Raw genomic sequence first — 10,752 nt, 5'->3', positions numbered from 1 at the left:
TGTAATATCTTTGTCCTCTTCTTAGTGTTTGGGACTGACTACGAACACTCGAGCATTTCAATTGTTTCTTGTGTTTCATTTTTGCGACAAAATGTTAGAAATGATCTCTCCCTCTAGCCCTCCCCTATTCCGTCTCCCTTTTCATTTCAGGCACCGACCTTTTTTCTTAGTTACTGATAGCTTCTGTGGGCATTAAGCAGGCTTTTACTGGTTCTCATAATAATAATCTTAACATTTGACCCGTGGATCTGACAAGCCCACAATATCATTATTTTAAAAAAAATTTTTCCAGTTGTGAGTTCACGGTCTCTTCCTACGTTACACTTATTACACTTGACACTGCTGTAACTTGTTGGATATCAAATTATCTTCTCGGCGCTTTTTTTCTTTTCTTGAAGGGTTATTATTATTATTATTATTTTCGTTCTGATGTGCATCTTGTTCTCTTCTGCTACCGCAATTCTTTCTTGTCAAATCCACGATCAGGCGAACAACCAACCAGTCGACTCTCTCCAAGAAAGGGTCGTCGCTGATCTTCCTCCCCGCGTACCCCAAGTCATTCACAGCCACCTCACTTAGCAGTCCGCACGCTCTCTTTCCGCCCGCACTCTCCGGGGAATGCCCTGCCAGGGAGAGGAAGAACGAGGAGGGGAAGGAGAAGCGGCGGCGGCGGCGGCGGTGGCGGCAAGGCTCGGTCCGTTCCGCCTCGCGGCCCGGGCACTTACGTCTCCAGCGCCCAGGCCTGCGCCCTCGCCGTGCGTGCGCCCCCCGCGCCGGGCGAGCGGCTGCACCCGGCCGCGGTTCCGGGTTGCAGCGGGCCGCCGAGGGCGACTTCCGCCGCGGCCCGCCAGGGCTCCGCGGCAACCGTCCGGGCCGCCCAATTAGGGGCTTTCCGACCCCCACGCGGAGCCCGGAGGGCGGGGGCCGCGGCCGACTCGCGGAGGGCACCCCGCCCCCGCCGCCGTTGCGCCTCTGGGCGCACGCGCAGCTGCCGCCGCTCCGCATTTAGTCCGCGATGGCGTCCCTCGCGCCCCACGGTGCTCCTCCCGCAGGCGGCTCCCACCCCGCGCAGCCCGGAGGCCCCGGGGCCCGCCTCTCGCAGGCCCCCGAGCACGACTACCCCTAAGGTGGAACGGGAGTGGCCAGATCCGAGAGCGAGGAAAGCAGCAACCGGAAAGGGCTTGCCGGGTCGCGGGGCGACGAGCCCAGGCCTCAGAGGAAGAGGAGGAGGGCGGGAGCAAGCCGAGGTTTGCCGAAGGCGGCGTTCTCAAGCCGCGCGGGGTGGGGAGGAGGGGTGTGTATGTGTGTGTGTGTGTGGCGGAAACTGCCGAGCTTTTCCGAAGGCGGCCGCGTCCGAGTTGCCCGGATGTAGTTGGTGGAACGGCGGCGGCGGCGGCGGCGGCGGAGGCGGTGGTAGCAGCGGCAGCGGCAGGAGGCGGCGATCAGGACCCGGCGGCGGCGGCGGCGGCGGCGGGGGGGAGGAGGGCAGGAGGCGGCGGCGGCGGCGGAGCAGCAGCAGCAGCAGCAGCAGCAGGAGGAGGAGGAGGAGGAGGAGGGGAAGGTGCTGGAGGCGCTCGCTCTCCGCGGGGACCCGAACACGGCCTCTCGCCCCCCTCCCCCCGGCTCGCGCTGCCGCCGTGTAGTTGGCGCCGCTGCCCAGGCCCGACCCTAAGCGGTGGTGACGGAGGGACATGGCCCGGGGGCGCCGGCGCCAGTAACGGGGAGGTGCCGCGAGCCGCCGAGGGCGCGCCGAGTCCTGGTGCCGGGGCTGCCCGCTGCCCGCCCGCCGCCCGCCGCGCGCGCGCGCGCGCGCCCGCCCGCCTCGCGGCCGCTCTCCCCCCCCCCCCCTCCCCGACACACACACACAGCCGGGCATTGATGGTAATGTATGCGAGGAAACAGCAGAGACTCAGTGATGGGTAAATCGTCTTTTCGTTTCGGGCCGGGCCGGGCCGCGGCGGAGGGCGGGCGGGCGGGCGGGCGGTCGAACGAGCGAGCGAGCGGGCGGGCGGGCGTCCTTATCGGGAGCTGGCCGCGCCGCCATTTTTGTTGTTAACCCCGATCGGGATCGGGCGGAGGAGGCGGCGGGCCGGGGCGGGCGCACGGGCCGGCAGCCGAGGGGGTCCGGCGGGCGCCTGCGAGAGCGGTCTGCGGCTGCGGACCGGGTACCGGCCTGGGCTCTCTGAGCCCGGGGATTGTCCGCGGCGCGAATCCGCTCCGGTACGTCTGGTCGGCGGCCGGCGGGGAGGGGCGGTCGGGGTGTGTGTGTGTGTGTGTGTGTGTGTCGGGGGGGGGGGGACACCCTCTTTCTTCCTTTCCCGCGATGTCTCACGCCACGGTCCTTCTTACTGTTTTTCAGCTGTCACGACCGGAGAGGGGACTCGCAGCCTTTCCAGGTACCAGCCGATCCCGGGGTCGAGGGATTGGAAGGGGTCGGAGGGGGAAGGGAGGGACTGCTACTCGAGCGCAGGCTTCAGAAGTCGCTACAGGCCCTTCGGTGCAACAGATCCGAAAGTAGCACGAGTGGGCCGCTTAAAATCCGGCGTTGGGTTCCCTTAGCACTCGCCAAACACGGCTAGGGACTTACCGTGAGAGGTGGCTGGAGGAAGTTCAGGGTTTTTGTTTCTTTCTTCTTTCTTTTCTTTTCGCAACCAGGAAGACCTGGTTTGTTTTGAGCGAGAAGAAATCGCTGGGGTGTAGTGCTAGGTGACTTCGGAGGCACATTGACTTGCTTGGATTGGGGAGCCAAAAGATACATGTGAAGGTTTTAAATGTAGATGAGAGGAAGAAGTACCGAAGTGAGTTACAGTTGTAAACTCGACCCTTGCTGTTTTGTTTATTTTTTAAATTATTCCCTTTCAAGGGAAAGGTCTTGTTTTTGCTTGGGTTAATTTAAACCTTCTGTGACTTGGGTACTTCATGCTAGTAGAAATGACTCGGGGTGTCTATTGTTACTGAAGCTTTTGCATGTAAAGTTTTAACCATTTGCTGGCGTGTCCTCAGGGCAGTAACTTATGACAACAGAAGCAAATAGGAACAGGTCTATCTCTCAAGGTTCTGTGGGCCAGGCTGGCTTCCAGTTTTACTTCTGTCTCAGTCTTCTGAGTGCTGGATTACACGTGGGAGCCACCAGCCTGGCAAGAGAGCGAGCAAGTTTCTAACCTGATACTTGGGTTACTGTATAGGCGCTTCCCTATTTGCATGTGTCAAACATAATTGACCCCTCCCCCATGTGACTACTCCTCGTGAAGGACTGATACATTGTGTTCATCTTAAGACACCTGCAGAGTAAAACCATTATTTTAAGGGCATTTAGAATTAAGCCTTCTTAGAAGCATTGCTCATGTATCAGGTTGTTTTGGCAGATATTACAGCTTAAGAGTTTTATCCCCGAAAGCTTGTAAATTAGGGTTGGTGCTTTATTTGAATCAAAGAAATGGAAAAACTGTTGTCTTTTTTTAAACTATGGTCTTAAAAATATGCTTATTTATAGATGTGCCTGGATGCATTAGTTGAAGAGTATAAATGGATTCTAGTTTAAGCTTTCAAAAAGTGACTTTAGTTTCAAAGTGTGCCAAGATACTTGTTTTTTAAAGTTTACATAATAGGATTTTTTCCCCTCCTTTTTGTTTTTTGTGGTTAGATTTGTTATCAGGAGTTGCACTGTAACTCTTGAGCATTTAGATTTTCTCTGTGAATAAGGGAAGTATTGAAAATGAAAATAAATGAGTTTTGATGTAAGTGAATTAACATATCAAAAATTGTAATTTAAATAGTAATTGAGTTTAAAGTTTCAACTTTTTCTCTTCTTTTGGGGGGGTGATGTTTTACAGGCACTTAAGTATTCGTCAAAGAGTCACCCCAGTAGTGGTGATCACAGACATGAAAAGATGCGAGACGCCGCAGATCCTTCACCACCAAATAAAATGTTGCGGAGATCTGATAGTCCTGAAAACAAATACAGTGACAGCACAGGTCACAATAAGGCCAAAAATGTGCACACTCAAAGAGTTAGAGAAAGAGAAGGTGGTGAGTAGCTTTCTGGCCTGAACTGTCATGTGTGTGCTTTGAGAGTTAACGAAACCGTGCATTCAGCATGTCCAGCTTAAGGAAGGCACTATGTGCTGATGTTATCAAGTTTGGATCCGTTTTTAAATTCAGCAGTCACTGTAGGGAAATGGTGTTGGCATAAGTGTAGACTGCAGTGTTTGATGATAAAGAGTTCATCTACAAATATAGTCCTCTAAATGTTTACTAATGATAGCAGTGTCCCTGGACAGTTTTCTAAGAAAGGAACTTTGAGTTCTTAAGGACTTTGGTGTAGTTTGAAGTCATTGGTACTTCAAATTATTTCCCTAAGGTGTTCAAGTTTTTATTGTAATTATGAATTATACGTTTAAAGAGGAAGTTTATCAAGATAGCTACCACTATTCAAAATGCTTTTTGTGATTTGGGAAATTAGTTTTTGTTGTAACCATTTAAAATTTTATATCCTGTTTTTTTCCCCCCTAGGGTCCTGTTAATGTTTAATTGAAACACTCAACTTTAAAGATAGTCCTTTTTTAAAATTTTTATTTTGCTTTTTGAGATAGGGCCTCATGTAGTGAGGCTGACTTCAAATGAACTATTCAGCTGAGGATGATTAAGTTAGCCTTATTTCTTTTTTACAGTGCTGATACCTTCTTGTTACCTGCTCAAACTGTAGTGGGTACTGGGAATAAGTACATTTGCTGAGTGACTTTGCTCACAGTTTATAAATGTAACCATTTGCTTCTAAAGTCTACATTGTGGGATAGAATAATTTCACTAAGGTAATTAAAAGCCATATATTTTTCTTTCACAAAAAGACCTCATATTACTTAAGTAGATATAATTTAGACCAGTATTAATTGAGAACTGGAGGAGCTCCACAGTAGAATACCATGGGCTTTCTGTTTTTGTTTATGATTAGTTCTTCATGCCTTTAATTACTTTCAGAAAATATTTTGCATCTTCTGTTTTACTGTTTACTTTTTGCCTCTTAGGGTAGAATCAGCTGCACTCAATTGTGATCATGTATTGAGAAACATTGGCCTCTACATAATTACTGGGTTGAGGAATTATTAATGGTCAGAAGATTACTTTGGGATAGAGTAATTGGATGGGAGGAAGGGAGTTGTGTGGAATATAGCTGTAGCTTTGTTCTGTTTATGCAGATAAACTATGTGTTTGTGAGAGTAGCAGGTTAGCAAGTGTTAGAAAATCTTGGGTACCAAAATGATTGTCAGTTTCATGGGTGACTTCTGTAGTATTTCATATATCCTAGGGTAATACTATTGATCAATCACTCTTCAATGTTCGTTTTACATGTTAACTATTGGAAGGCAAAATTAATTGTACCTTTAGTGTGCTTTATTTTGAACCATTTTGATAATTGACACAAAAGTATATGATACTAGATTTGATAGACTTTCAAGTTTTTGTAGCAACTGGACCCAATGAGGCATCCATTCCAAAATCCATTAAAAAATTAATTTTACACACTCAAGAAAACGTCTATAATAGCTGGGAGGTGGTGGCGCATGCCTTTAATCCCAGCACTTAGGAGGCAGAGCCAAGCGGATCTCTGTGAGTTCGAGGCCAGCCTGGGCTACCAAGTGAGTCCCAGGAAAGGCACAAAGCTACACAGAGAAACCCTGTCTCGAAAAACCAAAAAAAAAAAAGAGAAAAGGAAAACGTCTATAAATGATTTTATCTATACTGAGGCAGTAAGTTACTTTAGAGTTGAAATAATCCTCACCAAATTCTCTTCCTTATTCATTCAACAAATGTTGGACATACATCATGTGCCAAGAGTTGTGTGATAGTCTCAGAAGTCAAGCTCTGATAAGATCCTTTGCCTGGAAGTCTTCCTTAGAGTGTGGGTTTTTGACTTGACACTTAGGCCTAGTAGTGGTTGAGTTGCTTGCCTTTTCTGTATTTGTTTCTTCACTTTGATTTTCATTCACCTTCATAAATGAACTCATAAGTACTTGGCTTTTGTTTCTTTTTGATTTATATTCTTGTTGATTAATAGTTCCTTTGCAAGTATTTTGTTAGTCATTTTAATCTCTAGTCATTTGCTAAATTATGCCTCACTTTGTAATTCACTTCCGTCACTTCCATCTTCTGGAGCATAGCAGATAACCATAACTCCATTCTTTCTTAGTCCTCTATACCAGGAGTGAAACTTACCATAAAATAATCCCCCCCCTCCTTTAAGATTTTGGTTCTTTGAGAGGGTCAAAAGGTCTCACTGTAGAACTGGCTAGGTTGGAACTTGATATGTAGACCAGGCTGGCCCCAAACCCACAGAGACCCATCTGCCTCTCATAAAAAATCATTCTGATATTCAGAGTTTGTCTTTGCAGTCCATTATACATGTGTATGTAGTGTATACTCTTTTCTTTTGGTCATACTATTGATTACCCTACTGCCTCTGGCTCTTGAGTTTGGGGATTAGAGGAGTGAACCACAGTTTTAGATCAGAGAGAAAAAAGAACAATTTTATATTCATTGTGTTCAAAAACAAGAGAAAAGCAAGCCATGAGGATTCTTAGAGTATTAAATAATTTAAACAAGAAATGTGATAGTACAAATAATTTAGAGTGTTATGTCTTTGTAGAGATTCCATGAAACTTCACAGAACTTCAGTCTTGGGATATTCTTTCCTATCCTCCATGAATTAGTGTGAAAAAGTACACACATACACACACACACACACACACACACACATACACACATATGTATATATATATTTTTGTGAGTGAGGTCTCAATTGAGTATGTATTGGTTCCTGAATTTGTGTGAATTTAGTAAAATTACGTATTTTGTTACTTACAGTTGGAAATTTTTTAATAGAAAAGAAAATTGCATGTTTTGGAGCGTCAGTATTGCTTCTGAGGATTTGAAGTTTCTAGGTATATGATATGTTTTATCCCATCAGTTCTAGAAATGTTCTTGTAATATATTCACTCTGTATGTTGAGCATGCCTCATCAGAAAATCTGAAATCTTGTCAAAATGTTGAAAAACCTTTTGGCTGATGCATGTTTAACTGGTAAAGTCTAAAGAGATACCCCAAATCTCAAGAGATACTGAACATTTTTGTGTAACACTTAACATATTGAAGAATTACTCAATACTGATCATTAGAAATAATTTAAATTTTCTAGATAAAATTTAACGTCTCTTTTTAAAATAATAGATAATATTTAGTGTGGACATGTGCTCATAGAGGTACATCTTAAACAGGGTTTTGAATTAACAGTAGGAACCACTGAGATACACTTTACCCTCATTTTGACACTAGAAAGTAGCACAAATAGTATCTGTATTTTCACAATTTTACAAAGAGGGAAATAAAATGGAAAACTAGTAATGGGTGAGTGGAAATTCGTTCTATGCTGAGAAGTTCTAAACTCAGTGAGACAAACTGAAAACTTATTTGTTAGTGTTTAATAGGGGATAAATTATTTAAAAATTTGCCTTTGATCCTCTTAATAACTTCATCAGCTTGCCTCAGTGGTTAGTTTTTACCAAACTAGTAGCTAAGTTAGGACTGTGGGCATTATAATACAGTACACATGTATAGCTCTAGGCCAAGTTGTTCTATGCTAGTGCTTTCTATTTTAGAAGATGTTTCATCTTTAAGTCATTGTGGTGATATATTGTGTATCAAGTAAAACTTGCCTGAAGATGAGAGAGACAAAGGTACAACCACAGTCACCACCTCTTACCAACTCCTCAGCCTGAAAAAGCCTCTTAATTCCTGTCTCCTCACGCCTTATGTAACTTTCTCTGTCCAGCTATCACTTCCTTGGATTAAAGGTGTGTGTGCCTCCCAAGCAAAGGCACAGATCTTAAGTGCTGGGATTAAAGGTGTGTGCCACCACTGTCTGGTTCTTCTCTCCTAGACCCAGTCAGTCTCATGTAGTCCAGGGTGGCTTGGAACTCACAGAGATCCAGACAGATCTCTGCTTCCCGAGTGTTAGTATTAAAGGTGTGTGCCACTACCACCCGGCTTGTATTTGTTTTTACAAAGTGAGTTGTTTCTTTGGTACACAATTTAATGTACTACTATTTGAATTTTAATAATTTGATTAATGGGTAATTTTGGTTTAATGAAAACAAGTTTCCTTTAAAAATCATGTTTTATAATAAAATAGAATTATATTTATTGAATTGTCTTAGGCGGGTATAAACAGGAAATATTTTGTCATTAACAGTAAGGTTGAAAGATAAGCAGTCTAGTCTTGTCTTTATTGTTTTGTTTTTTTTTAACACAGGGTTTCATTGTAGTAGCGTTACCTAGTCTTGATCCTCCTGCCTCAGCATGCTTGATGCTTTTTTTTTAAACTACATATTTATGTATATGTGGTATATGTGGAGGTCAGAAGTTCTTTCTTTCTTATCATGTGGTGCCTGGGGATCAAACTAGGCCAGGCTTGGCAACAAGCTCCTCTGCCCTCTGAGCCTTCTCATCAGCCCCTGCCTAATGCCTTTTTTTTTTTTTTAAATCTTTTTGAGACAGTGGCCCATGCTTGCCTTGAATTCCTGGTCCTCCTGCCTCCACCTTTGAAGTACTGGAGCATATCAGCAACCCTCAATCTTAATGTCCCAATAATTCAACTTTGGGACTTTTCCTTTAATTTTAGAAAACACCCAGGCCTCCCACATGGTCTAATGGTGTGTGCTTGTGATTTTTAATAATTATAACAAGTTATTTGTCTTGGAGCTTTCTGTCATGCTGTTATTTTTACATTTCTGGTTTGCTTTTGAGTGAAATCGTTGTTGAGTCATTGTTACTGCATTTCTATTTTATAATACATTTGGGTGGTCCACTTTGACTGTTTAAGACGGTCTTAATTGATCTAATTTCTACTTAGCTGGATTTAAAAAAATAGCTGTGGATAAAAAAAATTCTGGTGTAACATTCCTAGGGCTTCTCTATAAGTTACAGGAAAGTCATGGTTGTTCTATTTGCTGAAAACATAACTCTGCTAGCGTGTGCATGCAGTGTGGTTTTGGGTTATCAGTTTGATGAAACAGTGAAGATGACACTGAACAGGTGACTTTGAGACACTGGAACAAGTGGTGTGACACTAATTCCCAATCATTCCAGAACCTGGTATTTCAGGTTTATATGCCCGGTCTCTTTTAAGGGCTTCTGGATTTCTGCCCTCAGATTGTACTTCATATTACCTAGAATAGGATGGTTTTTGTGCTCACTGCCACCTTCTATGGTGATTCTATAAGAGACCCTGAGTATTGGTTTTTCCTTTTTTTTTTTTTTTTTTTTTTTTTTTTTTGGTTTTTCGAGACAGGGTTTCTCTGTGTAGCTTTGCGCCTTTCCTGGAGCTCACTTGGTAGCCCAGGCTGGCCTCGAACTCACAGAGATCCGCCTGCCTCTGCCTCCCGAGTGCTGGGATTAAAGGCGTGCGCCACCAACGCCCGGCTTTTTTTTTTTTAAAACTGGTTGGTTTTTCGAGACAGGGTTTCTCTGTGTAGCTTTGCGCCTTTTCTGGAACTCACTTGGTAGCCCAGGCTGGCCTCGAACTCACAGATATCCACCTGGCTCTGCCTCCCAAGTGCTGGGATTAAAGGCGTGCGCCACCACCGCCCGTGGTTTTTCCTTTTTGCCACATAGTTATTTCCCATACAAGAGCTAGAGTAACCTAACTAAGTAAGGTATTGCACAGCTCATGCTACTCTGAGGTTTAAGAGCTCGTTAGTGACTTCAGATTCTTAGTCCTGCTCTTTGTATCTTGAATGGACTTTGTTTTTAAGATGGGGTCTTACACTTTAGCCTAGGCTGGCCTCTGATGCATGGCAGTTTTCCCGTCAGCTTCTGAGCTAGGGTTAACTGCCTTGCACTCCTGAATAGTGTCATATCTGAAGAGCTAGGTTTACTGCTTTTTCTAGAGGTAGAAAGGAAAGAGGTGGATAGCTCAGTAAAGGAGAGCTATATAACAGGAACTAAGCATTTGTTCACATCCATTTTGCCATTCCAAAATTTGGGGAGTTGATGTGGGTGTTTAAAAATAAAAACTCAACAGGTGTGGAGTATTGGTAACCAAATTTGGCTGCTGACAAGAAGAGCTTGCAACAGCTTACTTTATAACACCTGAATTACTCTGAATCAGAGCATAGAAAATGGAATTTTAAATAAAACTGGTTTAATGTGGGTATTTGTAATCTACAGCTCTAGAGAGTTTCCAATTCTCAACTTGGCATCAGGAGGAATCTTCACATGAGAGTGATTATTTGCTAGAATGTAAATTCTGTAATTTTTAAACTTTAAGGACATCCCTGTCACCTTCCTATGCTAATAGACATTATTATAATTTGTATGTATCTTAAATAGACAACTTAATGTCCTGTGGCAAAGGCATCTGGCTAATGTCTTGCACTAGAGAAGTCTCTGTTAGCAACTGCACAGACCACTGGATATACTGAATTTGGATAATTGTAGCCACTGTTGTGTAGATAAAACTATTTTAAGCTTTAAGGTGTCTCAGCTCATGAAGTTGTCTGGGGATGGTTCAGTAGTAAACTTGAGTTCTTGTATGTTTGAAAGTCAGTCACACAAGTCAGTATATTTATAGTAACCTCAGGTGCTACCTATTTATTTATAAAATGTATTTACATGTATTTGTGAGACATTGAGATGGCTTATCAGATCCAAGCACTTTGCTGTACAAGCCCGACAGTGAACTTGATCCTGGTAACCCAT

General features: G+C 44.2%; 1 protein-coding gene across 16 annotated transcripts in view; it reads left to right on the top strand.

Moving 5' to 3' along the window:
- The first annotated feature begins 1,112 nt into the window (after window positions 1–1,112).
- Wac (WW domain containing adaptor with coiled-coil) overlaps window positions 1,113–10,752 on the top strand; it is a 70,506-nt gene continuing 60,866 nt past the window's right edge. For 4 of the 16 annotated variants that reach the window (XM_076572410.1, XM_076572408.1, XM_076572401.1 and 1 more), the window contains exons 1-3: window positions 1,113–1,247; window positions 2,360–2,396; window positions 3,834–4,029. In XM_076572410.1, coding sequence (XP_076428525.1) covers window positions 3,891–4,029 — 139 coding nt within the window. In that variant the 5' untranslated portion in view covers window positions 1,113–1,247; window positions 2,360–2,396; window positions 3,834–3,890. Of the gene's footprint in view, window positions 1,248–1,666; window positions 1,920–2,091; window positions 2,221–2,359; window positions 2,398–3,816; window positions 4,030–10,752 lie in introns of those variants that run through there. The other 12 variants (XM_076572407.1, XM_076572406.1, XM_076572398.1 and 9 more) reach the window with 4 other exon arrangements.

Source organism: Peromyscus maniculatus, chromosome 5, assembly GCF_049852395.1.
Source record: "Peromyscus maniculatus bairdii isolate BWxNUB_F1_BW_parent chromosome 5, HU_Pman_BW_mat_3.1, whole genome shotgun sequence".
Lineage (NCBI taxonomy): Eukaryota > Metazoa > Chordata > Mammalia > Rodentia > Cricetidae > Peromyscus > Peromyscus maniculatus.
Note: the sequence above shows the minus strand (reverse complement) of the source record. Positions and strands in the feature narration are given on the sequence as shown.